Here is a 27639-nt window from a genome sequence, read left to right on the forward strand (position 1 = left end):
CAAGCAGGGGGGGGGGGCTGGAACAGATAACAACCCAGCCTTCCTAACTCTTTCATTTTACAAAATAAACCACTTGCGCCCAGACCTGGAGCGACACTGCTCAAAAAGCTATGTGCCCTGGCCGGTTTAGCCACCATTAATCACTTCAGCAACGGAGTCAGAATTTAGGTCATGAATAAGGCAGGAATGTGGGAAATGGTTCTCCCTGTTAATCCAGCCACTTGACAGTTTCGGGGTGCAAAACGCAGGCCCCAAATCTCGCCTTGCCAAAACACATCCCAAAACTGCCTCTGCCTACGACGCCGCTGGGCGAGCCTCACCCGGTGCCTGTCGGGAGGCGTAGTTTTCTCTCGACAGGAGGCCCGCGCGCGGCCCGTCCAGCTGCTGAGGGAGGAACCACCGCGGCCAGCATGCTTTGCGGCGAGGCGCGCCCCGCCCCGCCCCTCGAGAGAGGCTCCATCCGGGCCTTCCCGTCACGGCGGTGGGCGACGCGTCGCCATTACAGGCAGCGGCGGCGGCGGCGGCGGCGCTGAGGCGGACCGGGCGGCTCCCCTTGGCCGCGAACTCCCTTCCTCGCCACTCTCGAAGCGCCGGCGCGGGCCGGGCCTGGCTGCGGAGGCCTCGCGGGCTCCCGCGCTCTCCGACTCGGCCGCTCCTCCGTCCGCGGGGCGCAGGCCCGGCCGCGCCAGGCGGCCTCTCCGACTCGGCACCGGAGGCCTGTGGTGGCCGCGCACCGGCCCGTTTCTTCCCTCGCCCGGGCGAAGCCGTGAGGAACATGTCGCCATGAGGGTGGCCGAGACGACTGCGCTGCACCGACCCCGCCGCCGGGCCATGAGCCTGGGCCTCGGCCCCAGCCGCCAGCCGCCCTCGCCCGCCCGCCCGCTCCGTAGCGCCGCCGCCGCCTCCGCCTCTCCCGCCCGCCCGCGCCATGGACAAGAACAGCCCCTGCGGCTCCGGCCTCGGGCCCGGCTCTTCCTCCGCGACGGGGGGCAAAGGGCAGCAGCCCCGCTCTAACTCCGCCGGCCCGGCTGGGGGGGAGTCCAAGCCCAAAGGGGGTAAGGCTGCGCCGGGGAGGGGGAGGCGTCGAGGGGCCCCTGCGCCTCGGCTGGGTGGGGGATGCTGGGCCTTGGAGTCCGCCGCTGAGGTTGAGAAAGTAGCTGAGAGCGAACTAGAGGCAGCGGGAGCAGCAGCTTCCTGGGTGGTTGCAACCTGCTGAGCCCACCCCAGCCAGTGCATGAACGAACATGGTTGTATAAATCTTGCACACCGACATACACAACTTCCTGCCTTAAGTCAGTGGGGCTGACCTTTGTTCTTTAAAGGGAGGGTGAAACACTTTCAGGCCCGCCCTGGGTTGGATCTTGGCTTTGTTCTTGGTCAAGAGTGGAGCAAGAATGTGCCAACACTGGAAGTTTTTAAGAAGAAACTGGACAGCCATTTGTCCGAAATGGTATAGGGTTTCCTGCCTGAGCAGGAGGTTGGACTAGATGACCTCCGAGGTCTCTTCCAACTTTATCATCATCATTATTATTATTATGCAAAAATGACACCACAAGTTCTTTTTATGAATCTAAATTTCAGCAGGGTTTTATAGATGTCATTTGGGAGGGTAGGAACTTCTTTCCATAGGGGCCTTGGGGAAAGCCTACTTGGGAAAGACGTTTGTAATCAGCTGTCAGCAAACATAAAGTGGAGACAACATAGAGCATCTTTAAAAGCTTAAGCGAATGCACCCATGGAATTTGCCATTTGTTTGTCCGATAAAGAGGGGACTCTGCTGGTTGGGTTTCCAAGCTTTATTGTATTTGATTTTCTTTATTTGGAATACTTGAGCATTGCAATGAAAAATCCCGATATTTAAACATTCGCAGCCTTTAAATGTGAAACTAGACAGATGGCATCTGTACGTCTTCACTCTGATATCTTTTGTTGGCAGTGTTCATGATCGGTGAGGCATCCTTGTTTCCATTATTCTTGATGCAGTTGTTCTGTGACAAACTGCCAATTGCCTTGCTTAGAAGAAACACTCCTTGGCCCTGGAGGCATCATCATTTTGCAGAGCTAGAAAAACAAGAGACACCCATGAGTTGAGCTGGTGACTGCCTCCATATACCTTTTTCTTGGGAGTGGTATGGAAGTAGTTTGTCATTATCTAAGATGTCTTTCCTTGTCTAGCGGCTAGCCCACTGTCCTGTAGTGCCCAGGGGATCTTCAGATGTCTGAAGACTATTCAAACAAACTCTTCTTTTTCTTTCCAAGATCAGCCAAGATCTATTAATTGCTGCCACTGCTGAGATAGCAATGCTAGATACATTCCACAATTGGAAAATAATGCTAGCCCCTATAATCCTCTCTCAAATTTTCACTGTGTTTCTAAAACCTAGGCACATCAGTGTTTAACTGACATACCAGAGACTGGCCTTACTGTGGAGCAGGCACTATAAAATTAATGTCTCTGCTTGATTATCAGACCATGCCAATCTACAAGCAATTTGGTGTTTCAGTGGAAGTAATTTGAGATGATTCATGGGTAGCTAAGCTTCAAACCAGAGGTCTCATCTGGAATATCATGTCTATTTACTTCCAGGAATGACATGGACTAAGGGGAGGTTTGGCATATTCTGGAGGGAATTAAACTATTCTGGAATATTTTGTTCCCATATTAACAGATTTTGATAATCCCTGCTATAAATAGCACGGATGCTATATTTAGACAGAATCTAGACAGCATCATCCTCACTTTTGTTATTTTAAAAAGCTAAGTCAGGTTGTCCCAAAGGTGCTAACTATGATCTGGATAACTGAGAATCTCCATTGACACTAAGCCAGGTTGGTCCTGGTTAATTTTTGGAGACCATAGAAAATGTCAGTGTAGGGCCCTAGAGGAGGAGATTGAATAAACATTCTGGAAGGAAGCAGTGGAAGCTAGCATGTTCATGAAGTCATCAATTGAACTAAATTCAGGAGTACCCCTTAGTTAACATGGAGTCCATTTTTAAACTCCTGTTTGCTTCATGGGCAGAAATGTGGTTTTTTAAAACTTGTCTGAATATTTTGCCCTGGATTCCGTGGTGAAAGTTTGTGAGCCCTTGAGAAATGTCCAGTATTGTGACCTACAGTGTAATCTGAATGTCATCTATGTTGTTTTAATAGATAGAGATTCTGGCTAAAAAACAACAACACGGAGAAGTTGGGTGTGTCATGGCTTTAGTAATGCACTGAGCCAACAGTTCGGTAATCTCACTGGAAAAAGTATGTGAAGTTTTAGATGTGGTAACAGTGGTGCCTCTTTCAGCACCAGGGACTTCAACCAAATGTTTTCCTGTATGTACCTGTTGATCATTGGACAGCATGTCCCATGTTTACCTGGCGTTCACCTGTAGAATTTGCTGGTGCAGTAGAGAATCCATTGTTCTATCAATGATTGAGCTGTCCAGATCCAAATATGCTTCACATCTGAAATGTGGAACAGTGTTTTGTGTTTACCAAGCCCAAGGTTTCTCATTATTATCTGAAAGAACCACTTTTATCTCATTTGTCCTTTGAATATTGTTCCAGTTGCTTTCTGCATCATCCAGGTGGTCTTTGGCAAACTTGAGATGGGTAGTCCAAAGGTGCTTTTTCCAAAAGGCAATTGAACTTTCTTGTTTTTTTTTTCTTTGAAAACATTTCGTTTCTCATCCAAGAAGCCTCATCAGTTTTGATGGGCAGCAGTGTGTATTTTTCAGACTGTGATATTTCCTTAGTATTCTCCCGTACATGTTGCTCTGATTCAGTATTTTCCTTATGGCAGATTCATACAGACTAGTAACATCAGGCAGCACAAAAGTACCTGCAGTTTCTTTGCCATTATTCTTTGAAACCTCCTGGAGTGTTAATATGCTTTGTGTTTGGTGATTTATTATTGGACAAATAATAATGTTGCATTTTCTTCATTTGTATCCTGTCTGCTTGATGGTGGAGGTCAAAGTCTTTGACAATGATTATGCAAGTTCTTCTGCCTCTTGAAGTCTTTTTTTCTGAGTTATTCAGAAAGTTCTTTTGACAAGAGTGTCAAAAGAGAATCTTCCACAGAGAAGATTCATGAAGGCCGACTCAAGTGGTTTGTTTTTTTAATGAAGAATGCCACTTAAACTCATACCTGAGTGTCATCTCATTGATTTGAACATCTGACTCAACTGCCTGATGTGAGAAAGCCTCCAGTGATGGAGCACCCACAACTTCTGGAGGCAAGCTGTTCCACTGGTTAATTGTCTTCCCTGTTAGGAAATTTCTCCTTAATTCCAGGTTGCTTCTCTCCTTGATTAGTTTCCATCCATTGATTCTTGTCTTGCCTTCTGGTGCTTTGGAGAATAGGTTGACCCTCTCTTCTTTGGGGCAGCCCCTCAAATACTGAAACACTGCTATCATGTAATCCCTACTCTTTCTTTTCACTAAACTAGACAAACCCAGTTCTTGCAACCGTTCTTCAGCTCCCTAATCATCATTGTTGCTTTTTTCTGCACTCTTTCCAAAGTCTCTACATCTTTTTTGATAATATGTTGGCCAAAACTGGATGCCATATTCTAAGTGTGGTCTTACTAAGGCTTTATAAAGGGGTACTAATAGTTCATGTAATCTTGATTCTATCCCTCTAATCAATTCAGCCTAGGACTGTGTTGGCTTTTTTTGGCCGCTGCTGCAGACTGCTGGCTCATTTTTAAGTGATTGTCCACTTGGATTCCAAGATCCCTTTCATAGTTACTGCTATTGAGCCAGGCTTCACCTAATCTGTATCTAATCAACATTAGATTTTTCTTACTTAAGTGCAAAACCTTACTTTTCTCTCCATTAAATTTCATTTTATTAGATAGGGGCCAGTGTTCAACTCTTTAGAGATCCACCTGGATCTTCATCCTATCTTCTGCGGTGTTGGGTATCTCTGCCAACTAACAACTAACTGGGCAGTTATCAGGACTAAATAGCCTGCGGTTCATCCAAATGGGATTTTATTCATCATGACCCAAATGCCTTGGAAAACATCTAAAAGCCTGCAGGATTGGGGTCAATTGTATCTGGAGAGAAGATCACTCCAAAAGGAAGAGGCCACCACCAAGAAGATATGAAAGAATATACTAATTATGTATAGCTTTAAAAAAAAAGTGCCTGTAAGTCACCGTTGACTCCCAGTCTCCTGGTTTCTTGCTTGTTGCTTTACCCACTGCACCAGACCGACCTATAGAACATCTTTACTAACAGCTCTTAGATGAGTTTTTGATGACATTGCAGGTCACAACAATGCAGAACAGTTCTGTAGAGTCCACAAGCTTTCCATCGCTACAGAAGGTGATATTCATATTGGCCAATTTTTCAGTGTAGCAACTGGAGGCTCGCTGTAGATAAAAGGTTCATGTTTAGAAAGTTCTGCTTTTAGCTTACGACAGCTGTGTGTGCAGACATTGATTATGTTCTAATCTGAACAGGCCATAGTGCAAATAGCTGAGGGTGCTGATACTACCATCACATTCTGCAAAGCCTGGGGTAGCAGTCCTGCAGCAACAGAATTGCCTAGCACAGTGATGGTGAACCTTTTAGAGACCGAGTGCCCAAACTGCAACCCAAACCCACTTATGTATTGTTGGGTGCTGGGTGGGCGTGGCTCATTGGGTGGGCATGGCTGCGGTGGTAATGGCAGACTGGGTAGGACTAAAAAGTTCAATCAATTCCAACTTTGCGAGGTCTTTTTTTTTCCCTGTGAAAAGTTGAAATTGATTGATTGATTGAACCTTTTTTTTTTTTTGCACATGGCGGCGGAGGCCTAAAGTGAAAAGGTTTTATAAAACCCAGCTGAAGGCCTAGGACTGGGGCGATGGTGCCCGTGCCCACAGAGAGGGCTCTGCGTGCCGCAGGTTCGCCACCACGGGCCTAGCAGTTATCAAATGATTTATTTTCAAGTAGAGTTATTAAATATATATATATATGACAAATGTTTTAGAAAAAAGGCCTTTCTATACAAGAGCCAAGTTGCAAAAATTCAGCATAGTACAGTACTTCCTACGTTCAGATAATTTCCAGTCAATAATTAGCTCTTTTAAAGGGAGAAGTTCCTTGAATGTTCTTAAAGTTTATAAGTAGGAAACTACAAATACCTCCTCTCCTTTTGTGGTAGTATCTGTCATTTGTATATATAATCTTTTCACACATGTAGGAAATCTGAGGGAATTTATATAACAACGTTTTAAATTTTACATCTTATGAAATTTAAGGTTGCTAATACAGGTTGTCCTCGACATTCACAGTTCATTTAGTGACTGTTGAAAGTTACAGCATGACTGAAAAAAAGTGACTTATGACCGTTTTCTATACTTACGACCATTGCAGCATCCCCATGATCATGTGATCAAAATTTGGATGCTTGGCAATTAGTTCACATATTTACGACGGTCGCAGTTGTTCCAGGGTCAGATTGACTTAAGTTAGTAACATGGTCATTAATAACTGCAGTGATTCACTTAGCAACTGTGGCAAGAAAGTTCGTAAAATGGGGCAAAATTCACGTAACTGTTTCACTTAGCAACAGAAATTTTGGGCTCAATTGTGTTCGTAAGTTGAGGACTACCTGTACTCCCAAGTTTCCTATCCTAGTAGCAGCTTTTTCTTGATTTACTGTTCTAATTATAACAGAACGTACGATAATGGAAATGTATTGCCTGAATTGAATAGTAATCACTGTTAACTTTGGATTGCATACAGAATATTTTATTGAAAACAGTTTGGATGTGTGCTAAACTAAATATTGCTGGAGGAAAGAGCTTGCGTGTACAAACTCAAATGTAAAAAGACCAATGTTTTCCTTGTCAGAAGTATTTGAAAAAAAAATGATTATAGGTAAAGCATTTGTGTTTATTTGTCTAATTCCCTTGGGGTGATTCAAAGCAATAGAATAATGAAATTAGGCAGCTGAGCAAGTAATCATGTACCCAATGTTAATAAAATTTTGTTAGTCTGGAAAGGGGCTACTAGTCCTTCTGATTTTGGGCCACCATAGACTAACACGGCTTTCTTCATAAGTGATTCTGAGGATCAGTAGTAATAAGAGTAATCCTTTCCTGTTATAAGTAAATATAGAAACATTTCTATTAGTTCAATATTTGTTTATGCCAGCACAAGGGTCAGAAAAAATACAGTTTTAAGATCAAAATATCTTCAGTTAGCAAGATCTTTAAATAAAGATGTTTGAAATTCCATGGGGTAGGCTTCTCTAGATAAGTTTTTGCTTGTGTTACCGGTCTGGCTGTCACTTTGGTACGATAGAAGTGCTCTGCTAGGAATTGCTTTTGACTTAACGCTGAACATGATTCCTTTCTTGTTTCTTTTAGAAGGGAAAAATGCAAGTGGATCCAGACAGCGTTATAATCGTAAGAGAGAAACTTCATATCCCAAAAATGAGACTTTCCCCAGCCAGTCCCGTCGCTCCTTTCCACAGAAAAGCAAAACTTTTAACAAGATGCCCCCTCAGAGGGGGGAACAGAACAGCGGTGGCAAATCTTTTAGCCTTTCTTCTAATGGTGGAAGACGAGATGAGGTGAGATTCGCCCTTACCGGGACATTGACGCGCCTTCGTTAAGCCAATATTCTGTCTTCTCTCTCTTTTCTGACACAACTTCTATCTTTCTTCTCTCATTAAAAATGTGAAATACAGGTTAAAAATAATTGAACTGAATGTTCTTACTTTCATGCTTGTGGGGGAAAAAAATCAAACAATAATGCTCTATCATGGAAAAATAAATGGATTCTTTGCTTCTAAATGTGTACAGAAAGGAATGTTGGCATTAGCATGTACATTTTTTTCTTAGTTCTATAAACATGGCAGGTCTGGGCATTTGTGGGTCACATCTGGTCCTTCGGCTGTCCCTGTCCAGCCTGTGGCAGGAGGCGCAAGAAAGATAAATGTTCAGCATTTCCCAAGTAGATAAACTGTCGATGTTTAAGGCTTTGCTTTATGTCTAGGCTAGCTGATATTCAAGGATGACGGAGGCTCATTATCAAAACATGCATCTCATTGAAGTGCTGCCTCAAATGTTTAATTCTTGAAAGAACCAATTAAAACTGGAGGGTTGACTGTTGACGTTGCTTCTATTTGCACATTTTAAAATATTACAGTGAATAACAAATCCTTCTTAACCTGTACTTTGAGGGATGTATAAGCAGTTTTCCAGATCGTGATCCTTGAAAGCAAAATATATTTTAAAAGATTTTTGATGATATTATAGAAAAAAATGTCAAGAGGAAAGTCCAGTGTTGTTTTGCATGTGCATCATATGCTGCCTGGTGTAAAGAGCTGAGAAAAAAAAGTTCTTGGCTTATAAGGAGAATAAAGCTTCCTTTGGTTTGAGCTCTGTTAATTAATACCACTTTACAAGGCCTTGGTAAGGCCACACTTGGAATACTGCATCCAGTTTTGGTCACCACGATGTAAAACAGATGTTGAGACTCTAGAAAGAGTGCAGAGAAGAGCAACAAAGATGATTAGGAGACTAGAGGCTAAAACATATAAGGAATGGTTGCTGGAACTGGGTATGTCTAGTTTAATGAAGAGAAGGATGAGGGGGGACATGATAGTAGCGTTCTAATATCTCAAGGGCTGCCCCAAAGAAGAGGGAGTCAAGCTATTCCCCAAAGTGCCTGAAGGCAGGACAAGAAGCAACGGATGGAAACTAATCAAGGAGAGAAGCAACCTAGAACTAAGGAGAAACTTCCTGACAGTTAGAACAATTAACCAGTGGAACAACCTGCCTCCAGAAGTGGTGAATCCTCCAACACTGGAAGTTTTTCAGAAGAGACTGGACAGCCATTTGTCTGAAATGATATAGGGTTTCCTGCCTGAGCAGGGGGTTGGACTCGATGACCTCCAAGGTCCCTTCCAACTTTACTACTACTACTACTACTACTACTACTACTACTACTACTACTACTACTACCACCACCACCACCACCACTATTATTATTATTATTATTATTATTATTATTATTATTATTATTATTATTATTATTATTATTATTATATCTGTTCCTAGATGGGACAGCCATGTGATATTTTTGGCAAAAATAAAGTCGTTTGCTTTTCCCGTCCTCCCAAGAGATTGTTCCAAAGTTCTGGCCTAATGTTCATCTTCCTGGAAAAAATAATGGTCTTTATATGGCATACTTTTTTTTTTATTGCAACTCTTGCAGACTAATTTATCTGTTTTCTCAGGTAGCAGAAACTCAGCGGGCAGAGCTTAGCCCTGCCCAATTCTCTGGCCCCAAGAAGATTAACCTGAACCATTTGTTGAACTTTACATTTGAACCTCGTGGCCACACCAGCCATTTTGATGGGAGCAGCCATGGCAGTTGGGGAAAAAGAAACAGATGGGAAAACAAACCTTTCAGCAAGGAGCTTTTCCTTCAGGCCAAGTAAGTGTGAGCTCGGTCTGGATCACCAATGTCTGAGGGAGAATTTACTCCGTCCTGTTCCCCATCTGTTGCTTTCAGCTGCTGCTTTATAGTTTTTATTTTCCATGTAGACATTTTCTTTGGATTTATATTTTACATTTGATAACCTGACTCTCGTTGCCCTGTTGTATTTGAAATGCATTAAGATTGCTGCTTGCATTTGAATTTATTCAAAACAAAGGAAAAGAAAAGTATCAGTGATATGAATATAAAAGATCAGTTTTATACAACGTAGCTTTATGAAATTGTTAATGCCAAGATCTAACATGCATTATTTTGTGAATTGAGAGCATTCCTTGGAAGGTTAAAGAGCAGATACTTTCTGATTTTTCTCTCCTTGATATATTTGATTTCTGAGAGCGCTATATGTCCTTGGATTACAGTTAGACTAATGGAAAAGATAAAGTAATTTTGTTTTAAGATTGTTGCAGATAATTCAGCAGTTACTTAATCTGAATATCTGTCTGCCTGGATCATTTCTATATAATCAGTTTCAGGTGGTTGTTATTACGAGTTTTTAGTTTTAAATCCCTCATATTCTTTGCAGCTGCCAGTTTGTGGTGCGCGATGATCAGGACTACACGGTTCACTTCACTGACCCAGATACCTTGGTCAACTGGGATTTTGTGCAACAAGTGGTTAGTATCCTTCGTCCTCTCTCTCTCTCTCAAACAATAAATACTGTGGTCAGCTTGGGAATCGGGATGGTGGGAGAGATTCAGCAAGAGAAAGGAAGTCCTCCACACAGCTCATTAGGTAACTTGTGAATTCAAAACTACTGTTAAGGTTCCAGCTAATGAAACACTTCAAAGAACTTCCAGGCATTGATTTTCCTAAAAGTAATTTATTGTTACAAAATATCGGCACAGGCATAACGAGTTGATGCTAAGGTCTGAAATTCTCTTCCTCTGAGCAGTTAAATTATCAGCATGTTCCCTCCCTAAATTAGCTGTCATATATCACTTTATCCAATTAGTGTGAGCCTCTTTCTTTCCCGGGCTTTTTCCCCCACCCTCTTCTGCTCTGCATTAACCCTAAAAATACCAGACAGTTCTGCATATTGTCAAAGCAAGAATATACAGTATTTGCAGCGTTGACAACTACAGTTCCCAAAAAGAAGCTAGAGAGGAAATTAGCCCCCTCATTTTTCTAGCTGATAAAGATGCCATATGAAAACACCCTATATATGTGTGTGAGTGTGTATACATAAACATATATCCCAAAGGCTTGCCCAATGTCAAACTGACAAACTTTATTTCCGGCCTTAAAGGAGTAAAATTGCATTCCGACCCCTTCGTTAGTTAAACGCTTATGTTGTTGATACAGGCTCCTGCCAAACATGATTTCTCCCCTGGGCTCACGAACCAACTTTCATCTTTCTGTATGCTGATAATGCAGTCACCCATGTCCAAGAGAACACCACTGACAAATCCTACATGCATTAATGTCATACCGTCAAGACAACAAGCTTGAAATCAGCCATTCCAAACTCTGGGTGACAGTATTCACAAAGCATCACAATACACAGCTTCTATAAGTGGACAATCAGGGGTAACCAAATTAAGCAGGTCAGGTTTTTTTTAAATATCTAGGCATTTAATTCTAGTTTTCCACCACTTGCAAACAGAAAAGTTAGGACAGTGATGGCGAACCTTTTAGAGACTTAGTGCCCAAAAACCGCCCTTGCCTCCCCGCCCGCCCCACTCTGCACCCTGCCCACTCCGCCCCTGCTCTGCCCCCACTCCCCCACAAGGCCACCCACCACCTCCACAGCCCACCACAGTAGATCGCCCAGGCGGCCCAGCAGCGCCATGGCAGCCATGCCCTCTGCCCATGCCCCGCAGCATCTGCGTGCGACGGGGCGCGAGGGCAGAGTCTTGTCCCCGCAGCCCGGCTGCCATGTCTTTGGCTGCACTGCTCCGCGCAGACCGCGCTCAGGGGCGACTCTCCTCCAGGGGGGCTTCTGGTGAGGAGGGGGCCATGGGGGGAGGTGGAGATGGGGTGATCGCGTGCGTGCCCACAGAGAGGGCTCTGAGTGCCACCTCCGGCACGCGTGCCATAGGTTCGCCACCACTGAGTTAGGACATCTCAGTTGGAGCACAGAAGTCCAATACAGCTATAATTCCAGCTGTGATGGTAGTAATTCTGTCCTGATAGCAATTAAGCAGCTTAAAGCCAATGGTAAGCCTTCTGTGCATATTAGGACACCTCTGCAGTAGAATCAATTCAGTCACTATTTCTGAGGCCTGTAGTGTTTCCTAGCCCATCTGGTGGCTTAACTTGGTTGTGCCCACCAGATAAGTTCTGTCAACTAAATATTGATTGAAATGGCATCTGAGGACAAAGCCCAGCTGACCCTGGCTGATCTGTTCAGCTTCTCTTGGAAGAACAAATTGCTATCAGTTTGGCTGGGTGCAGACTCTCAATCCACACTTATTTATGCTGAGTTTAAAAAAAAGGTGTGATTGAAGTTAAACAGGGAGTAATTGAACTATTCACACAACGATAGGGCTAAAATATTATTTCACTGCTGGAGGCCCTTATCACTCAAATTTGCAGACAACATCAAACTGAGGGGAATTGCCAACACTTTGGAAGATAGACTCAAGATTCAAAAGGATCTTGACAGACTTCAGCACTGGGCCCCATCCAACAAGATGCAGTTCAGTGACAAGAAAAGTTAAAGTCCCGCACTTAGGCAAGAAAAAACCAAATGCACATGTATAGAATAGGCATTCCCTGGCTCAACAGTAGTAACTGTGAGAGAGATCTGGGTGTCCTAGTGAACCACCACGTAAGTATGAGCCAGCAATGTGCTGCAGCTGCCAAAAAAGGCAGTGCAGTCCTAGACTACATCAACAGTGGGATAGTGTCAAGCTCACGAGAAATGGTAGTACCACTCTATACTGCACTAGTGAGGCCACGCTTGGAATACTATGTCCAGTTCTAGTCAACACGATACAAAAAAGATGCTGAGACCCTAGAAAGAGTGCAGAGAAGAGCAACAAAGATGATTAGGGGACTGGAAGCTAAACCATATGATGAATAGTTAAGGGAATTAGGTATGTCTAGTCTAAGGAAAAGAAGGATTAGGAGTAACATGATATCAATCTTCTAATACTTGAAGGGCTGTCCCAGAGATGAGGGGGGCAGGACAAGAAGCATTGGGTGGAAACTCATTAGAGAGATCCAACATGGAACTAAGGAGAAACTTCCTAATAGTGAGAAGAATTAAACAGTGGAGCAGCTTGCCTTCTGGAGTTGTGGGTGTTCCATTGCTAGAGGTTTTCAAGAAAAGATTGGGCAACTAGGATAAGGATTCCAGCCAGAGGGTGGGCAGGGTGTTGAACTAGAAGACATCCAAGGTCCCAACTCTATGATTCTATGTTTCTGCCCCATGTAAATTGGTCATTTCTTATTTCTGAACTAACCAATCACTTGCTTAAATTTTATTGGCCTAAAATCATCGGGCAGCAAACTCTGTGACCAGAGTCAAGAAATGGTATCAACATGTTGTTAACATATTCTACAGTGGAATCGGGTTTAGTAAAACCCTGCTGTCTGCTTTATGCCATGTAGAACTAGAATGGAAATTGCAGGGGAGCAAATTTAATTTTTTCAGTATGGTACAAGCGAGTTGATCGTGGAAGCGAAAGTCTCAGATTGTGGGGCTGCTTTTCTCTAGAAAACATCCTATAAAATCTGGACAGTCACTTCTCAGGGATGTCGTTCTTATGTCCTCCATAGAAACTCCTGAATTGGGCAGGTGCTGGAATGACAATCCTCAATGCTCTTGAGAGAAGCATGTTTTTTAAAAAATAACTATAAATCAGATGGCCACCTGCTTTATTGTTTTGGTGGCTGGGGTTTTGAATAGTCAGCTCCCCACACTGTGTTTAATATATTCCGCTCTTTAAAGAAGAATACCTTTTGAGAGTTTAATTTTATCAATGGGATTCTGTTGGACATTTCTAGCGGATTTACAGCCATGAAGTGCCCTCCTGCCCAATATGCTTATACCCACCCACTGCTGCCAAGATCACTCGCTGCGGGCACATCTTCTGCTGGGCCTGTATCCTGCACTATCTCTCCCTGAGTGAGAAGACCTGGAGCAAGTGCCCCATCTGTTACGGCTCCATTCACAAGAAGGACCTCAAAAGGTACAGAGGTTCTGTAAGGACCCACTTCAATCCCACATCTTAAGAAAGCAGAACTCTTGGAGATGGTTTCCTCCAACAGGAACCTTTATTAAGAGTAGTTGATAGCAGGCATAATAGACAGGATCTGAGGAATTCCCTTACAGATCGGTACTTTAAAGTGTCCCCAAGCAAACCCCACCCCACAGTTCATCTGGCCGGTTCAAAACCGGCTGATCCCCAGGTGTTAAGTCCATCGTGGGAAAGGGGAGATAACATCTGTCCGGCTCTGGTTGCAGCATGATGTTCAAGCGGCTCTTCGCACCTTCTTTTGAGAAACGGAGAGATAAGCCAGGCTCCGGAGGTTGTATTTCTTTCTCCCCCCCCTTTTTCCTAGCTGACAGGTTAGGGAGAAGAAAGTTCAGAGAGAGATACAATGCAGGAAGCAAATTGTTACATTGTAGCGGGGCAGCAGACACAGAAGCAAGCAAAAGGTTACATTGTGGCAAATAGAGGAAAGAAAAGCAATAACCCTGCAAGCACATCCCTCCCTCCCCTTTGGGATTATGGCAGAACCCAGGGAAAGGTGAGATTTGTCTTTAGGTCAGAGGGGATAGGTAGAAATGAAATAGGAATGGGTTCTGACAGGTTCCCTGAGTGAGGCGATCTTTTCCTCCTGCACCAAGTCAGTTGTCATGGACCGCTTCTCTCTCTCTTTTTTTGCAGTGTTGTGGCACTAGAAACCCGTCAGTATGCAATTGGTGACACAATTACAATGCAGCTCATGCAGCGGAAGAAAGGGTCCTTGATAGCACTGCCAAAGTCAGCGCTCGCTCACGTGGAGCAGCCTGTTCGCCTGGGGGGTAAGTGTTGAGGGTTCCGTGGTCTTGTGAATTGGGATTGCTTTGATTTCTGCAAACCGTGAGCCGTGTGCAGAGTGAAGCCCAGTGGCTTTCAGAGTTATCTCATGTGAACCTTATTGAAAGGGACAGCTCTTAATTCCCTTAAGAACCGATGCTCTGCAGCGGTTCACTCTGTACATTACTGAAAAATCAACCTCTGCTCTCTAAAGGCACCACACAGACTCTGATGAGACAGCCTGAAGCAACTAGAAGTTATTTCTAATCATGCAGATTTTCTTCCCCATTATAGATCTTAATTATTTTGTCATTGAAGACAAAAGCTTTAATGGAACTCTTAAAGAAGCTGCTTTAAGAATCTGAAGGGCATTGTGGGTGGTCGGTGTGCAATACATCCAAATGTGATGGTAACGTTTGTTGCACTGTTTCTTCCTCCAGATAAGCCACACAGCCAGTATTCAAAGCTGCTTCTGGCCTCGGAGGGTCAGGTCCTCCAGCAAGTGATCCTGGAAGAAAAGATGGCCCTTCTGCATCAGTACCAGGAGGAAAAGCATACCCCTGAAGCGTGTTTCATTGAAGCAGCCCTGCAGGAACTGAAGGTGGAGAAGCCTTAAACTTTGGAGATAATGAGTGGAGAGGGATGGAAATCAGTGTGATGTACTGGCTTGTAGAATGGCAGTCATTGGCTTGGAACACTTTTCTTGTACAGGCCTCTGTTTTAATGGATGGGCTAATGTGGTCTAGTTTTTGTTTGTTTGTTTTTAGAATAGCCTGTTTGTTCCCAGTTTACACAGTGTGGCTTATTTTACAAGGATTGGGATGATTTGAGATAAACCCACCTTTAGTTCTTTGCTTGGTCGTGACATGTACTGGGTTACTCCAATCTGCCCCACAATATGATGAGTCTAAAAATAAAAATCAGAAATGACCCCATATGATTTTAACTATTAGAAGGAAGGAATGTATAGGTGATAAAGATGAATAAAAGCATCATCATTGGTAGTGTGTATTATCACCCAGCCACCTAAGCTGCTGTGAACGAAGCATTCCAGAAGGCATTTGCAGATCTTTGAAATAGGCACATGGGGGACTTTAATTACAGTTAACATATTGGGAAACAACGGCCAGGAGTGGGCCTGCCAAGAAATTCCCGACTTTCCTCTCTGGCAACTTTCGCCTTCAGCGGGTAGAGGACCTGCTAAACCACAGGTTGGCAACCTGCGGCTCTGGAGCCGCATGCGGCTCTTTGAGCCTTCCCCTGTGGCTCCCAGCCTCCTCTGCCATTTGCAGAGAGAGACAGAGACAGAGAGAGGCACTTGCGCTTCCCTGCTTCTCTCTCTGTCTGTCTCTCTCTCTCTCTCTCTCTCCGTGTGTGTAAAAAAGAGAGTGGACTCACGTTGTTCTCCAACAAGCTGAAAAGCTTTTTGGGCGGGGCTCCTCCCTTTGCTGCGTCTCTGCTGGAAGCAGGAAAGGCAGGAGAGAGCTAGCTAGCCCAGACTCAGGAATTCTGGGAGTTGAAGTCCATGAGTGATAAAAGAGCTGAGGCTACCTACCCGAGCTTGTTGGAGAACAGCTTGAAGCCAGCTTGCCAGGTGAGCAGAAGATTGGAGAGAGGGAGAGAAGGGGGGGGGGAGAAAGAGAGAGGGGGGGGAGAGGACTGGCAGACCAAGGGCAGAAAGAGAGAGGGAGGGAGAGAGAGACAGAGAGAGAGACCCTTTTGACATCTAAAATGAAGATAACACTGCATATATCCTTTTTTACCTTTATGATATATATATTTATATATTTATATATATAATAAAGGTAAAAAAGGATATATGCAGTGTTATCTTCCTTTTAGATATCCAAAGGGTTTTGTGGCTCCCAGTGTTTTGTTTTCGGTGAGAAATGGGTCCAAGTGGCTCTTTGAGTGTTTTGGGTTGCCTACCCCTGGGCTAAACGAAACAGAAATGTTAATCCAGAAAGTGGAAGAAGCAGCAATGCTGAAAATGCTGTGTAATGCTGGATTTATTTGATAAGAGAAGGGAATAAATCCGAAACCTTAAGAATCCAAATTTGAATTAACATAAAGTGATGGTAAGTTGGATTCCTTCATAAAAGAAGCAAATGAGTAAAATTACTGAAGACAAAAGGGAGTTCATAAAAAAGGATATGTGAAAAGGACAATTGTGAGTCATTTCTGGAAAGAAAAAAGGGAAGACAGCAGGATCAACTGTTGTAGGTTATTTATTTAGCATATGATACGACATACTGTTGTAGGTACGCAAAAGTTACTGAAATTCAAAAAGCTGAAAGATCACTAAGGAAGAGCAGACTAGATTTGATATCAGGAAAGCTGAACTTAAGAACAAACCAAAAAGAGTCATTAGAATTAGAATTAGAATAGAATAGAATAGAATAGAATAGAATAGAATAGAATAGAATAGAATAGAATAGAATAGAACAGAATAGAGCTGGAAGGGATATTGGAGATCTTCTAGTCCAGCCCCCCGCTCAAGCAGAAGAACCTATACCATCTTAGACAGGTGATTGTTTAGCCTCTTCCTAAAAATCTCCAGTGATGGAGCGCCCACGATTTCTGGAGGCAAAGCTGATCCACTGGTTGATTGTCCTCACTGTCAGGAAGTTTCTCCATAATTCCAGGTTGCTTCTCTCTTTGATCAGTTTCCAACCATTGTTTCCCGTCCTTCCTTCTGGTGCTCTGGTGAACAACGTGACCCCCTCTTCCTTGTGGCAGCCCCTCAGATACTGGAACGCTGCTATCATGTCTCCCCTATTTCTTTTCTTTAGACTAGCCAAACCCAAGTCCCGCAGCCGTTCTTCATATGTTTTAGTCTCCAGGTCTTGGATCATCTTAGTTGCTCTTCTTTGAATTTTTTTCCAAACTCTCAACATCCTTTTTTGTGATATGGTGATGAAAATTGGCTGCAGTATTCCAGGTATGGCCTCACTAGGGTTTTATAAAGCGATACTAATACTTCACGATATCTTGATTCTATGCCACTGTTTATACAACCCAGGATTGTATTAGCTTTTTTGGCTGCTGCTGCACACGGCTGGCTTATAGTCAAGTGATCATCCACTAGGACTCCAAGGTCCCTCTCACAGTGACTGTTTTTGAGCCAGGTGTCGCCCAATCTGTATTTGTGCCTTTGGTTTTTCCTGCCTAAATGTAAGACTTTGCCCTTCTCCACATTGAAATTCATTTTGTTGGATAGGGCCCATTGTTCAAGTTGGTCAAGATCTTTTGGATCTTGAGTTTGTCTTCTTGGGTGTTGGCTACTCCTGCCAGTTTGGTGTCATCTGCAAATTTGATGAGTTCCCCTTCAGTTCCCTCATCTATGAAGAACTAATTGAAAGATGAAGACCGAGTTTGATAGAATCATATTCAGGAAATACCAGTGTGTTCAAATTTCTAGGGGCCTTAGTGAACATCACCGATGGTGTCACCACATTTCCATTTATCATCTCTGAGATGTCTAGGAGAATGGAAGACTGCAGGAGGACAAAAGATGCCACCAAACAAGCAGCTAATCACTGCAGGAGGAAAGACAAACACAGAAGTTGGAAAGCCATGTTGGTTTATTCAAACTACATGACAGGAGAGGGGTCCATAGCATAGAAAGTATTCTGTAAAATATAAAGATTTCAGCATGATAGCAAGAGAAAGTTATTGATAACTTTTCTGATAATTTGCACATTGCAAGACTACATTCCTAATCCAGGAATTATACGGTTCTAAGAGTCACATAACTGGTTTTCCTTCTAGAATCGTGAAGGCAACTTGATGTGTGACAGTGATGTTCCTGGTGTCACTGCAGCTGTGGAAAAATTAGTCATGACAGAAGCTTCAACGAAAGAGACTGCAGCAGCACCTCAGGAGAAAAAGGTGAGCACTTGCATAGTCTTAAATCACGCTTCATCTGCCTTCAGAGGAGGCCAGGGGGACATGAAGAGGGCTTCCTAGAATGAATTGGGACCAGGCCAGCTTTCTCTGGCCTTGCACTTGAGGGTAACAGCTCTTGGACGTTCCACCCACTTCTGGATGCTGCATTTTGAAAGATTACTGATTATCAGCATGGAGGTATTCGCAGTGAAGAAGTTCACATCTAGAGCATGTCCGGAAAAGAGCAACCAAGCCCTAATGGGCCTGGCCAACGGAGGGAAATTCTGTCAGCTGCAGTTCATCTTGAGATGGGGGCCAAGTCCGTGATCCCCAAATTAGATGCTTTCCAGGGCAACCACTGTAAATATCTGCCTCTTCCGTTTCGTGCCAGACGTTGGAGAGTTCCCTGCTCACAAGGAAGCAGTCATGGTTCCAAAAGAAGAAGCTTTTCAAAGAACTTTGAGGCATTGTTTACCTTAAAGAATCTTTTTAATTGCTCCATAGCTTCGGCAGGTACATAGTGAAGCCAAAATCTGAATTCTCCCGCAACACACCTGTAACAAGGCATAACTCACTCCTTCATTTAACAGTCATCAATCACGTTCTCCAATTAGTTTGAAGTGTGAACTTTCTCTCCCCTCATCTTCTCCCATTACAACTAACCTTGAAAATACTCTACTGAGATATTGTTATGGCTAGCTAGTCCGCAAGTACATTCTTCCCCGCCTCCCTCCCATCAACTATCTAATTTTAACTCTAAAAGTAATACACAGGTTAAATAGAAAATGGCTGCATCTTCATATTTTGTCAAGCAAGAACATCCGATGTTAGCAGCATTGACAGAAGCGGGTTTTTAAAACAGGGGTGGGTGATCTTTTCTGCCTAAAGGCCTCCTGCTGTTTTGGTAAGCACTGAGTAGCCCATGTGCGCAGGAAGAGCAGGAAGCCGGAGGAAGGATCTCCAGTATCTTCTTGTGGGCTTGTTTGTGGGTTGTCTGAAGGCAGTGGTGAGAGTTTGAGAGTGCCCGGGAGTGAGGAACCGAGGCCCTTGCTCGTGTCTGCCCAGAGATTCCCCGAGAACCCTTTGTCTCCTGAGCGCTGCCCATTGTGCAAGCCGTTTCTACCGAGTTTTAAAATAAAGACAAACGTGGCCATTATTCTGGAGTTTGATTCTCCAATTTTCTCTTCCCAGCCATTGTTTCCCTCCCTTGTCTTTGTGCTGGCCTCTGCTGTCTTGACAGAGGGAAAGAAGAGAAGAAATTAACTGGGACAGGACCAGTGGGTACCAGCTGCTTTTTTTAATTGTTGCAGTGCACGCTAGAATATCTTTCTGCTTTCCATGATGAATCGCTGGAATCTCCCCCCGTGGCTCCCGCGAGTGGAAACCCCCCTGCTTTGGACAGTGCAGAGGCAGCGGCGGATAACGGCATGGAGAGGAACACGGATCCGGCAAGCCCAAGTGAAGCAGGGGACGCCATTCTGAGTGCCTCTGCCTCTGGAAAACCCAAGGCTGTGTTTGCCAGCGGACACACACAGAGTCCTCCTTCCTATTATTTCTACCAAGGTCAGCCCCGTAGTGCTGGGTGTTGGGGAGAAGTTTTGTGTTTTAAGGGGGATGTCAAACAATTAGAACAGGGTAGGCCACCTTGGCTCTTTCATGATTGGTGGACTTCAACTCCCAGAATTCCTGAACCAGCATGGCTCAGCTTGGAAACCTTTCCCTTTCCCCTCAGCGTGGCTGGCTCAGGAATTCTGGGAGTTGAAGTCCACCAGTCATAAAAGAGTCAAGGTGGCCTACCCTGTTCTAAGTTCCTAACCTTAAATAACTGTCCTGCAACTGTTGTTTTTTTTCTGATGGTGCAGCTGAAGACGGGCAGTGTCTGTATCTGCACCCAGTGAATGTCCGTTGCCTCGTGCATGAATATGGGAGCCTGGAGAAGAGTCCAGAGGAGATCACAGCTACTGTGGTGGAGATATCTGGCCACTCAATGACGGAGGTAACGAGTGGGCCTGGGGTCCTTGTGGATGGCCAGATGTTGCCTCTGGGACAGGGGTAAGCAACCTTGGCTCTTTTATGACTCGTGGACTTCAAGCACAGCTGGCTCAGGAATTCTGGGAGTTGAAGTCCACGAGTCATAAAAGAGCCAAGGTTGCCTACCCCTGCTCTGGGATGAGCATCAGATTTCTCGTCTGCTAGGAGATGTTTCAGTTCAGTCCTTGCTCAAACTCTTCCTGGGAGCCTCTTGGGATTGCCTGTTTTGCACGCTGGCAATCGGAAGAGCGGAGTTGGGGGGGGGGAGAAGAGTTGGGGGTCCGTTTCTCGTCTCTAAACCACAACTCCCGCCTGCAGGATGTGCGTCAGCGTCATCGCTACCTCTGCCATTTGCCCCTCACCTGTGAGTTCAGTATCTGTGAATTAGCTTTGAAGCCGCCTGTCATTTCGAAGGAAACACTGCAGATGTTTTCAGGTGAGATGAGAAAAGCGGAGCGCTAGGAGTTCGGCTTTCTGTTATAGAAAAGGATTCCAAGAAAAGGTTAATCCTCTGTTTAGCACATCGGTTCTCAACCTATGGGTCGTGACCCCATTTGGGGTCGATCGACCATTTCACGGGGGTCGCCAAGCAAGGCTGTCCGCCATTTGTTTTCCCCTTTTCCGGCGGGTGCCTTACCTCCCTTGGGCTGGGCCAGCTGGTGGTCGGCCTGCTCCGTCTCTGCTGCTTGCCAGCTACGCCTCGGCCGGCGCAGGGGGCGGAACCACGCATGCGCGGCGCTCCCAGGCAGGGAAAGTCCTCGACTTACGACCGGTTTAGTCCTCGACTTACGACCAGTTGGGGGTCGCGGCATTAAAAAGGTTGAGAACCACTGGTTTAGCAGGTGGCAGCACCTGACAAACCCACGGGAGCTCAGAGTTGAGCCACGCTTAGTTTTTTTTAGTTGGGAGACCGCTAGGGATGCTGCAGCTGGAGGCTGTTCTGGGGCAGGGGAGAAAAGGTTCAGGCGGGTTCCTCTTGGGCCTAAGAAAGCTTGATGGACGTGGCCATGAAATCCTCAGGGATTTAGTCAACAGCTTTACTTTCAAGTTCCAACTTACACTACCCACAAGAAACACGACCTAAAAAACAGCTCAGACAAAGTATCCTCTCATTTTTAAATTAAACCAGTGAGGAAAAACGAATGTTCTGCTTAGAAAAATCTAGTATTTGAGATTTGGGCTGAAAAAAAGAAAGGCAGTTAACGGAAGTATTGAATTTGGACGTGAGAGACTGGATCCATGAATGACTTCAGTAGTCAGTGAAATTTGAAGTCCGAGCGCTGGGTTGGGCTTCTGAGGGATAGGGGAGAGGAACCGGAAAGCCCAGTTCCCGGAAAGGCTGCGCCGGAGAGATGTGGTTGCCCGGAGTAGCCCATCTCACCAAGATGTAAGGACCCACCCCACTTTGCATCTTAAGAAGACAGAACTCTTGGAATATTTCTTCCAACAGGCATCTTTATTAAGAGAAAATGATTGCAGGCGTTCTAGACAGGACCTGGGGTCCAAGCTCTCCCATTCAAGGTTTTAAGGGATCCCCCATTAGCCACACTCCATCACCCCCTTCTCCCAGCGACAGTCCCAGGCATTACATTCCCACCCCCTTTTCCTCACTGCCGGGAGGAGAGACTTCAGAAAGGATTACATGAAAGGTAATGGCCCCCATTGTTATTGTTAGTCCTTTTGGTGATATCCACATCCAGTCCCTTTGAAGTATACTGAAGGAAGTGAGGGTCCTAAAGTCCCTTTGTTCACCCCCTTCCCTTCATCGTATGACAGAATCCAGAGAAGGCAGAAATGGGGTTTTCCATCGTTGATAACTAGAGATGAAATATAATTGGATTCTGACACAAGACTCTCTTTCAACGGCCCTTAGATGACATTGAAAAACGAAAGCGGCTTAGGCAGAAGAAAGCACGTGACGAACGACGTCGGGAACGCAGAATTGAGATGGAGGAAAACAAGAAGCAGGGCAGATGTGAGTGGCAGTCCTGAGCACAGCTCATCTTTGTGTCTTTTATTACCCAGTATGCAGGCAGAGTGAGCCAGTTTTGGTGTAGTGGCGAAGGCATCTAGCTACCTCGGGGACCGTGCGTTCTAATCCTGCCATGGGCACAAAGCCAAGGGTCTAGGCCAGTGTTTCTCAACCTTGACAATTTTAAGGCATGTGGACTTCAACTCCCAGAATTCCACAGCCAGCATTGCTGGCTGTGGAATTCTGGGAGTTGAAGTCCACATGCCTTAAAATTGTCAAGGTTGAGAAACACTGGTCTAGGCACATTCTCCCCTCCCTGGGAAAGAGGCAGTGGCAAGCCACTTCTGGAAAACCTTGCCAAGAAAACCGCAGGGTGCTTGTCCAATCAGGCACAACTGCATGGAAGGGGGAAAGGCGGAAGTCTAGGCCTAGTTTGGCAGAGATGGAAAACAAAGTCTGTAGTAAGGGATCATTTGCACCATACTTTGGCAAAGTTTGCTTGCCAAGTGCAAGAATGGAGCAAAGCTGTTTCAAGTAGCGAAGCCGCAGTGCTGTTGAAGGCATTGCTCCTGGGAAAACTATTGAGTTCGTTATGGAAGTGGAACTTCTGCTTTTACGTCTAGATCCAGAGGTCCGGATTGCGTTAGAGAACCTGCAGCAGTTTCCGGCCTTCAGCGCTGGCTCCGGAGAGCCTGCTGGTCCTGAGAACGAGAGCCACGTGCTGCCAGCTTGTGTTGGAGGAAGTCCCACTTCCCAGTCAGGTGAGCAGCCAAAGCAACTTCAGCCATCCGCAGCGTCTTCTAAAGCAGCATTTCTGGACCTTGGCAGCTTGAAGATGGGCAGACTTCAACTTCCAGAATTCCCCAGTCAAGCATGCTGGGAGTTGAAGTCCATACATCCTACATTTGCCGTGGTTGAGAAACACTTTGTCATGTGTCTGATTAACGAAACACTTAAAAGGACTTTCAGGCATATTTTTTTCCTAAAAGCATTTATTAAGGTTACAGAGACGTCAGTACAGCATGGTGGAAATGCTTAGGTCTGGCTTCTCTTCCGTTAGGCATAACATTCCAAGCATTTCCCACTCCCTTATTGTAGGGTCATGGTTCACATCTTCCAATCAACTTGGAAGATGTGATTTACTTCAGGTTTCTTTCTCCCGGGCTATCCTTATGCTCCTCCCTCTTTCCCGGTTGCTGGTTTAACTATATACATACCAGACAGTTCTGCATATTGTCAAAGCAAGAATATACAGTATTTGCAGCGTTGACACACTTCTGTAAAGGCTTATTCAATTCCGTTTCCTGCACCAGTCAGTGGTGACACTTAACATTTGCATAATATCTCAGTCCAAGGGGACAGTAATGCAGCCGCAGGCCTGCCAGATGCTTTCAAAGGCAAAGCGATAGACGTTTGCAAGCTGGAACTCTTAAGAGAACTGAAAATCAATTACAGGATGCCCATGTCTGAAAAACGAGGGTTAATACAGTAACCCTCGTTACTGGTTACAAGTTAAAAGTGGAATTTGGGGGGCACAGTATCAAAAATCTGTAACTTATGTTCCCGGCCTCTTTAGTAACGAGTCTTCATTCTCATACTCAATATTTGCCTTTGTGTCTTCCAGAGTCCTTGCTGACTCCGCTGTCATCTTCCAGCCTTGGCAGCCCCCCATTCCTTATTGGAAGCCTGGAGGAGGACCCTGCCTTCCCCTCATTTGCTCAGGTGGGTGCGGCTGTTTGGAAGACCGTCTCATTTTCTGGAGTGCAGGAGTTGAGACTGAACTTGGCCTCCACTGCTGAGACAAATCTGAATGGTAGAAATTGCTGTTCCCTCTATCATTTGTTACAAGCAGTTTTATGGGTAATCACTTGGTAGACAGATGATGATCCAGCTTGATTCCCAAATCAATAAAAAAAATCAGCATGTGAGGCGAATAATCTGGTTTCTGAGTCCCATCTTGCAACTTTTCAGATGCTGAGGGCTGGAAAAGCCAAACCAGAACTGTGGATTGGTTCTCAGCCAAAGAAGAAAGGTAAGTGGGATTATTCTGTTGGGCTAGCCCTTGGTGCTCTCTCTGAGGAGGTGGTTCATTTGCCTGAAGACCTTTCATCATCTAATAAGATCACCAGTGTGAGGGAGCTGCTGGTTATATTCAGCAGTTTTTTAAAGTAGCCCTTTCTAAATAATTGTGCTGTGAAGGTCTCACTTGATAATCCTATCTTTCTTGTGTCATGTGTCTGATTAACGAAACACTTAAAAGGACTTTCAGGCATATTTTCTCCTAAAAGCATTTATTAAGGTTACAGAGATGTCAGTACGGCATGGTGGAAATGCTTAGATCTGAGATTCTTTTCCGTTGCACATACATTCCAGGCATTTTTCCCTCCCCTATTTTGGGGTCATGGTTCACATCTTCCAATTAACTTGGAAGATGTGATTTACTTCCTGTTTCTTTTTCCCGGGCTTTCCTTATTCTCCTCCCCTTTCACTGTTGCCTGATTTAACTATAAAAATACCAGACAGTTCTGCATATTGTCAAAGCAAGAATATACAGTATTTGCAGCGTTGACATCTTGGGCCTCACATTTGAAATGGCCAACAACAATGATGAGATGCACTAAACGTGAGCCTCTGTCAATAAGATTAAAAGTAAAATGAACCAAGGAAAGCCCTAAAACACTCCTGTAATATTCAGATGAGTTGTACATTTTAACACACGTGCCACCTGGAAGGCCCAAGACCTCAATCTTTTCCTGGCAAAGGGAGAGCCACCCGAGAAGAGCTCTGTCGTCGTTATTCCATCGTGATGATGGTGTGAGAGCCTGTTTAGCCTTTCCAGGAATCTCAAAGCCACATTTTTCAGAAGAGACCCCCACTCATTTTTCAGAAGAGACCCTCACTGGGGCACTTCTGGCTCCAGGAGACAGCGATGCGGAGAGCGACAGCTCGGACCGTGTGCCTGTGCCTAGTTTCCAGAACTCGTTCAGTAAAGCTATCGAGGCAGCCTTCCTGAAACTGGACACACCGTCCACTTCTGACCACCTCTTAGGTAAGTCAAGGAAAAAGGCGTTGTTAGCCCTTAATTCTGTGCAGAAATGCAGGTGCAGCTGGGCTACCCGTTTCGTTAGTTGCGAAGTTGTGTCCGACCCATCGCGATCCCATGGACAACGTTCCTCCAGGCCTTCCTGTCCTCCACCATCTTCTGGAGTCCATTTAAGCTCCTGCCTACTGCTTCCGTGACTCCATCCAGCCACCTCATTCTCTGTTGTCCCCTTCTTCTCTTGCCCTCCATCTTTCCCAGCATCAGGCTCTTCTCCAGGGAGTCCTTCCTTCTCATTAGGTGGCCAAAGGACTTGAGTTTCCACTTCAGGATCTGGCCTTCTAAAGAGCAGTCGGAGTTGATCTCCTCTAGGACTGACCGGTTGGATCGCCTTCAGTCCAGGGGACTCGCAGGAGTCTTCTCCAGCACCAGAGTTCAAAGGCCTCCATTCTTTGGCGCTCAGCCTTTCTTATGGTCCAACTTTCACAGCCATACATTGCAACTGGGAAAACCAGTTGGAAAGGCTCTGATGGCTGTTTTTCTTTTTTCTTTTGCAGAGGAAAAGCGAGGCAAAAAAAAGAAGCAGAAGCAAAAACTCCTGTTCAGTACTTCAGTGGTTCATACAAAGTGATTTTATTAATGGGCAAATTCTTCCTCCTTTTGATTTATTTGGTTTGCTTTTGTGTTTTTGCTGCTATAGATAAATTATTTTAGTCCGGACACAAATCTGTTTCTGAGAAGCGGGGTGGGTGGGAGGGGGCTAGGGATGATTAAAAATGGGCATATGTTGTTTGCTTGCTGATACCAAACTGAAGTATTGCAACACACACACCCCTGTCCAAAAGGATGTGTGTTATATGCCAGGCTGACTCTGTTTACCTGGCTTGCCGTTGGGCTGTGGAAGTACAACATCTGGGTGGAGGGTGCACAGCTGCTTTTGCTATTTGGGTGACGGGTTGAATGCGATCAGCCTGGGGCTGCAGTGGGCTAAGCGCAACCAAGTTGTTGGGACATAGGGAAGACACTAGCCCAAGGGTAGGCAACCTTGGCTCTTTTATGACTCGTGGACTTCAACTCCCAGCATGGCTGGCTCAGGAATTCTGGGAGTTGAAGTCCATGAGTCATAAAAGAGCCAAGGTTGCCTACCCCTGCACTAGCCGATACTTGCTGATTGCTGTGCCCACTTAATTAGCACTTGGATGCGCAGTAGGTTGTGGTGCACATAACTTAGTTCCTGTCTCCCCTTGCTATTCTTCGTCTTTCTGCGAAGACCGGTGTTTGCAGAAGTTTTCTTGGATGAAAGCTACCATGGTCAGTCCGTGTGCAGTGGCTGCTTTTGGGGTGAAGGTGCTAATTCCTGGGGAGAGGGAGGGAGGGAGGGATGGGGAGTAGCATTTCCCTTTGCACAGAAGGGGCAACCCAGAGGAGCCTGGCATTTGCTGGGTGCCCAAATCCAGTTGGATAGGATGTGTGTTCTTTCCCCACTTTTGTTTCTTCTGTTTGAGAAAAGCTCTCCTTCTGCGCTGCTTTTGGCTTGATCTGAAATTAATTTGTACTAAAGTGTCATTTCCATTGACTACGATAAAATTCAGTGTAATCTACCAGCAAAGGTAAATAGTTGCAATAAACCATATGCACAAGTTGGTATTTCTGCAGGGTTTCTTTTTTTTTTCTTTTCCTTGTTCTATTTTTGATTGAGTCAGACTCATTTGGAATCGGCTTGCTTCGTTATGAATAGACACTGCCCGGGTCAAAAACATGCAGCCGATCTTCCAGAACAGGAAGCTGTGGCTTTGTTACTCCATTGCAGACCAAACCAACAACGCATCAGGCAGCAACTTAAGACTAACAGACCAATGATCTGTGTGATCTCTTTTAGTAGTAGATGCCTGGAATAACCTCGCTTAAGTCATACCTGAAAGACTGTATATGTTCCTCCCTGAGAATCTTCCCTTGGTATATGGTGGGCTTGTAGAAACTTGTTTTTGGTAACACAAGTGATCCTTGACTTGACCAATTTCGGTCACCAAGCAGTATAGTGGTTAAGTGAGTCACCAGGGGACTAAGTCCGATTTTATAACCAGTTTTACCCTGGTTCTTAAGCTAAGCCCCCCCCCCTCCTCTCAGTGTGTACCTTGCTCCCCTCCTTCCTATCTGTCGATTTTTAAATCAATTTTAGTGTTAATATTGTCCTAACGTTTTATCTTGTTTTTATTGATTGTAAGCTGCCTAGAGTCACC

General features: G+C 45.0%; 1 protein-coding gene across 1 annotated transcript; it reads left to right on the forward strand.

The window, feature by feature from the left end:
• The first annotated feature begins 783 nt into the window (after positions 1-783).
• RNF10 (ring finger protein 10) lies at positions 784-26087 on the forward strand. The gene is made up of 18 exons (XM_015822608.1): positions 784-886; positions 1937-1948; positions 7359-7564; positions 9236-9435; positions 10022-10112; positions 13450-13634; positions 14337-14473; positions 14909-15069; positions 18240-18359; positions 19667-19919; positions 20219-20352; positions 20706-20823; positions 22261-22362; positions 22983-23120; positions 23984-24081; positions 24331-24391; positions 25247-25408; positions 25957-26087. Exons 1-18 carry the CDS (start codon positions 784-786, stop codon positions 26028-26030), a joined length of 2355 nt encoding a protein of 784 aa, XP_015678094.1. The 3' UTR covers positions 26031-26087.
• The last annotated feature ends 1552 nt before the right edge of the window (positions 26088-27639 follow it).

This window comes from Protobothrops mucrosquamatus, unplaced genomic scaffold (assembly GCF_001527695.2).
Source record: "Protobothrops mucrosquamatus isolate PMUCROS unplaced genomic scaffold, P.Mucros_1.0 scaffold1625, whole genome shotgun sequence".
NCBI classification, from domain to species: Eukaryota; Metazoa; Chordata; class Lepidosauria; order Squamata; family Viperidae; genus Protobothrops; species Protobothrops mucrosquamatus.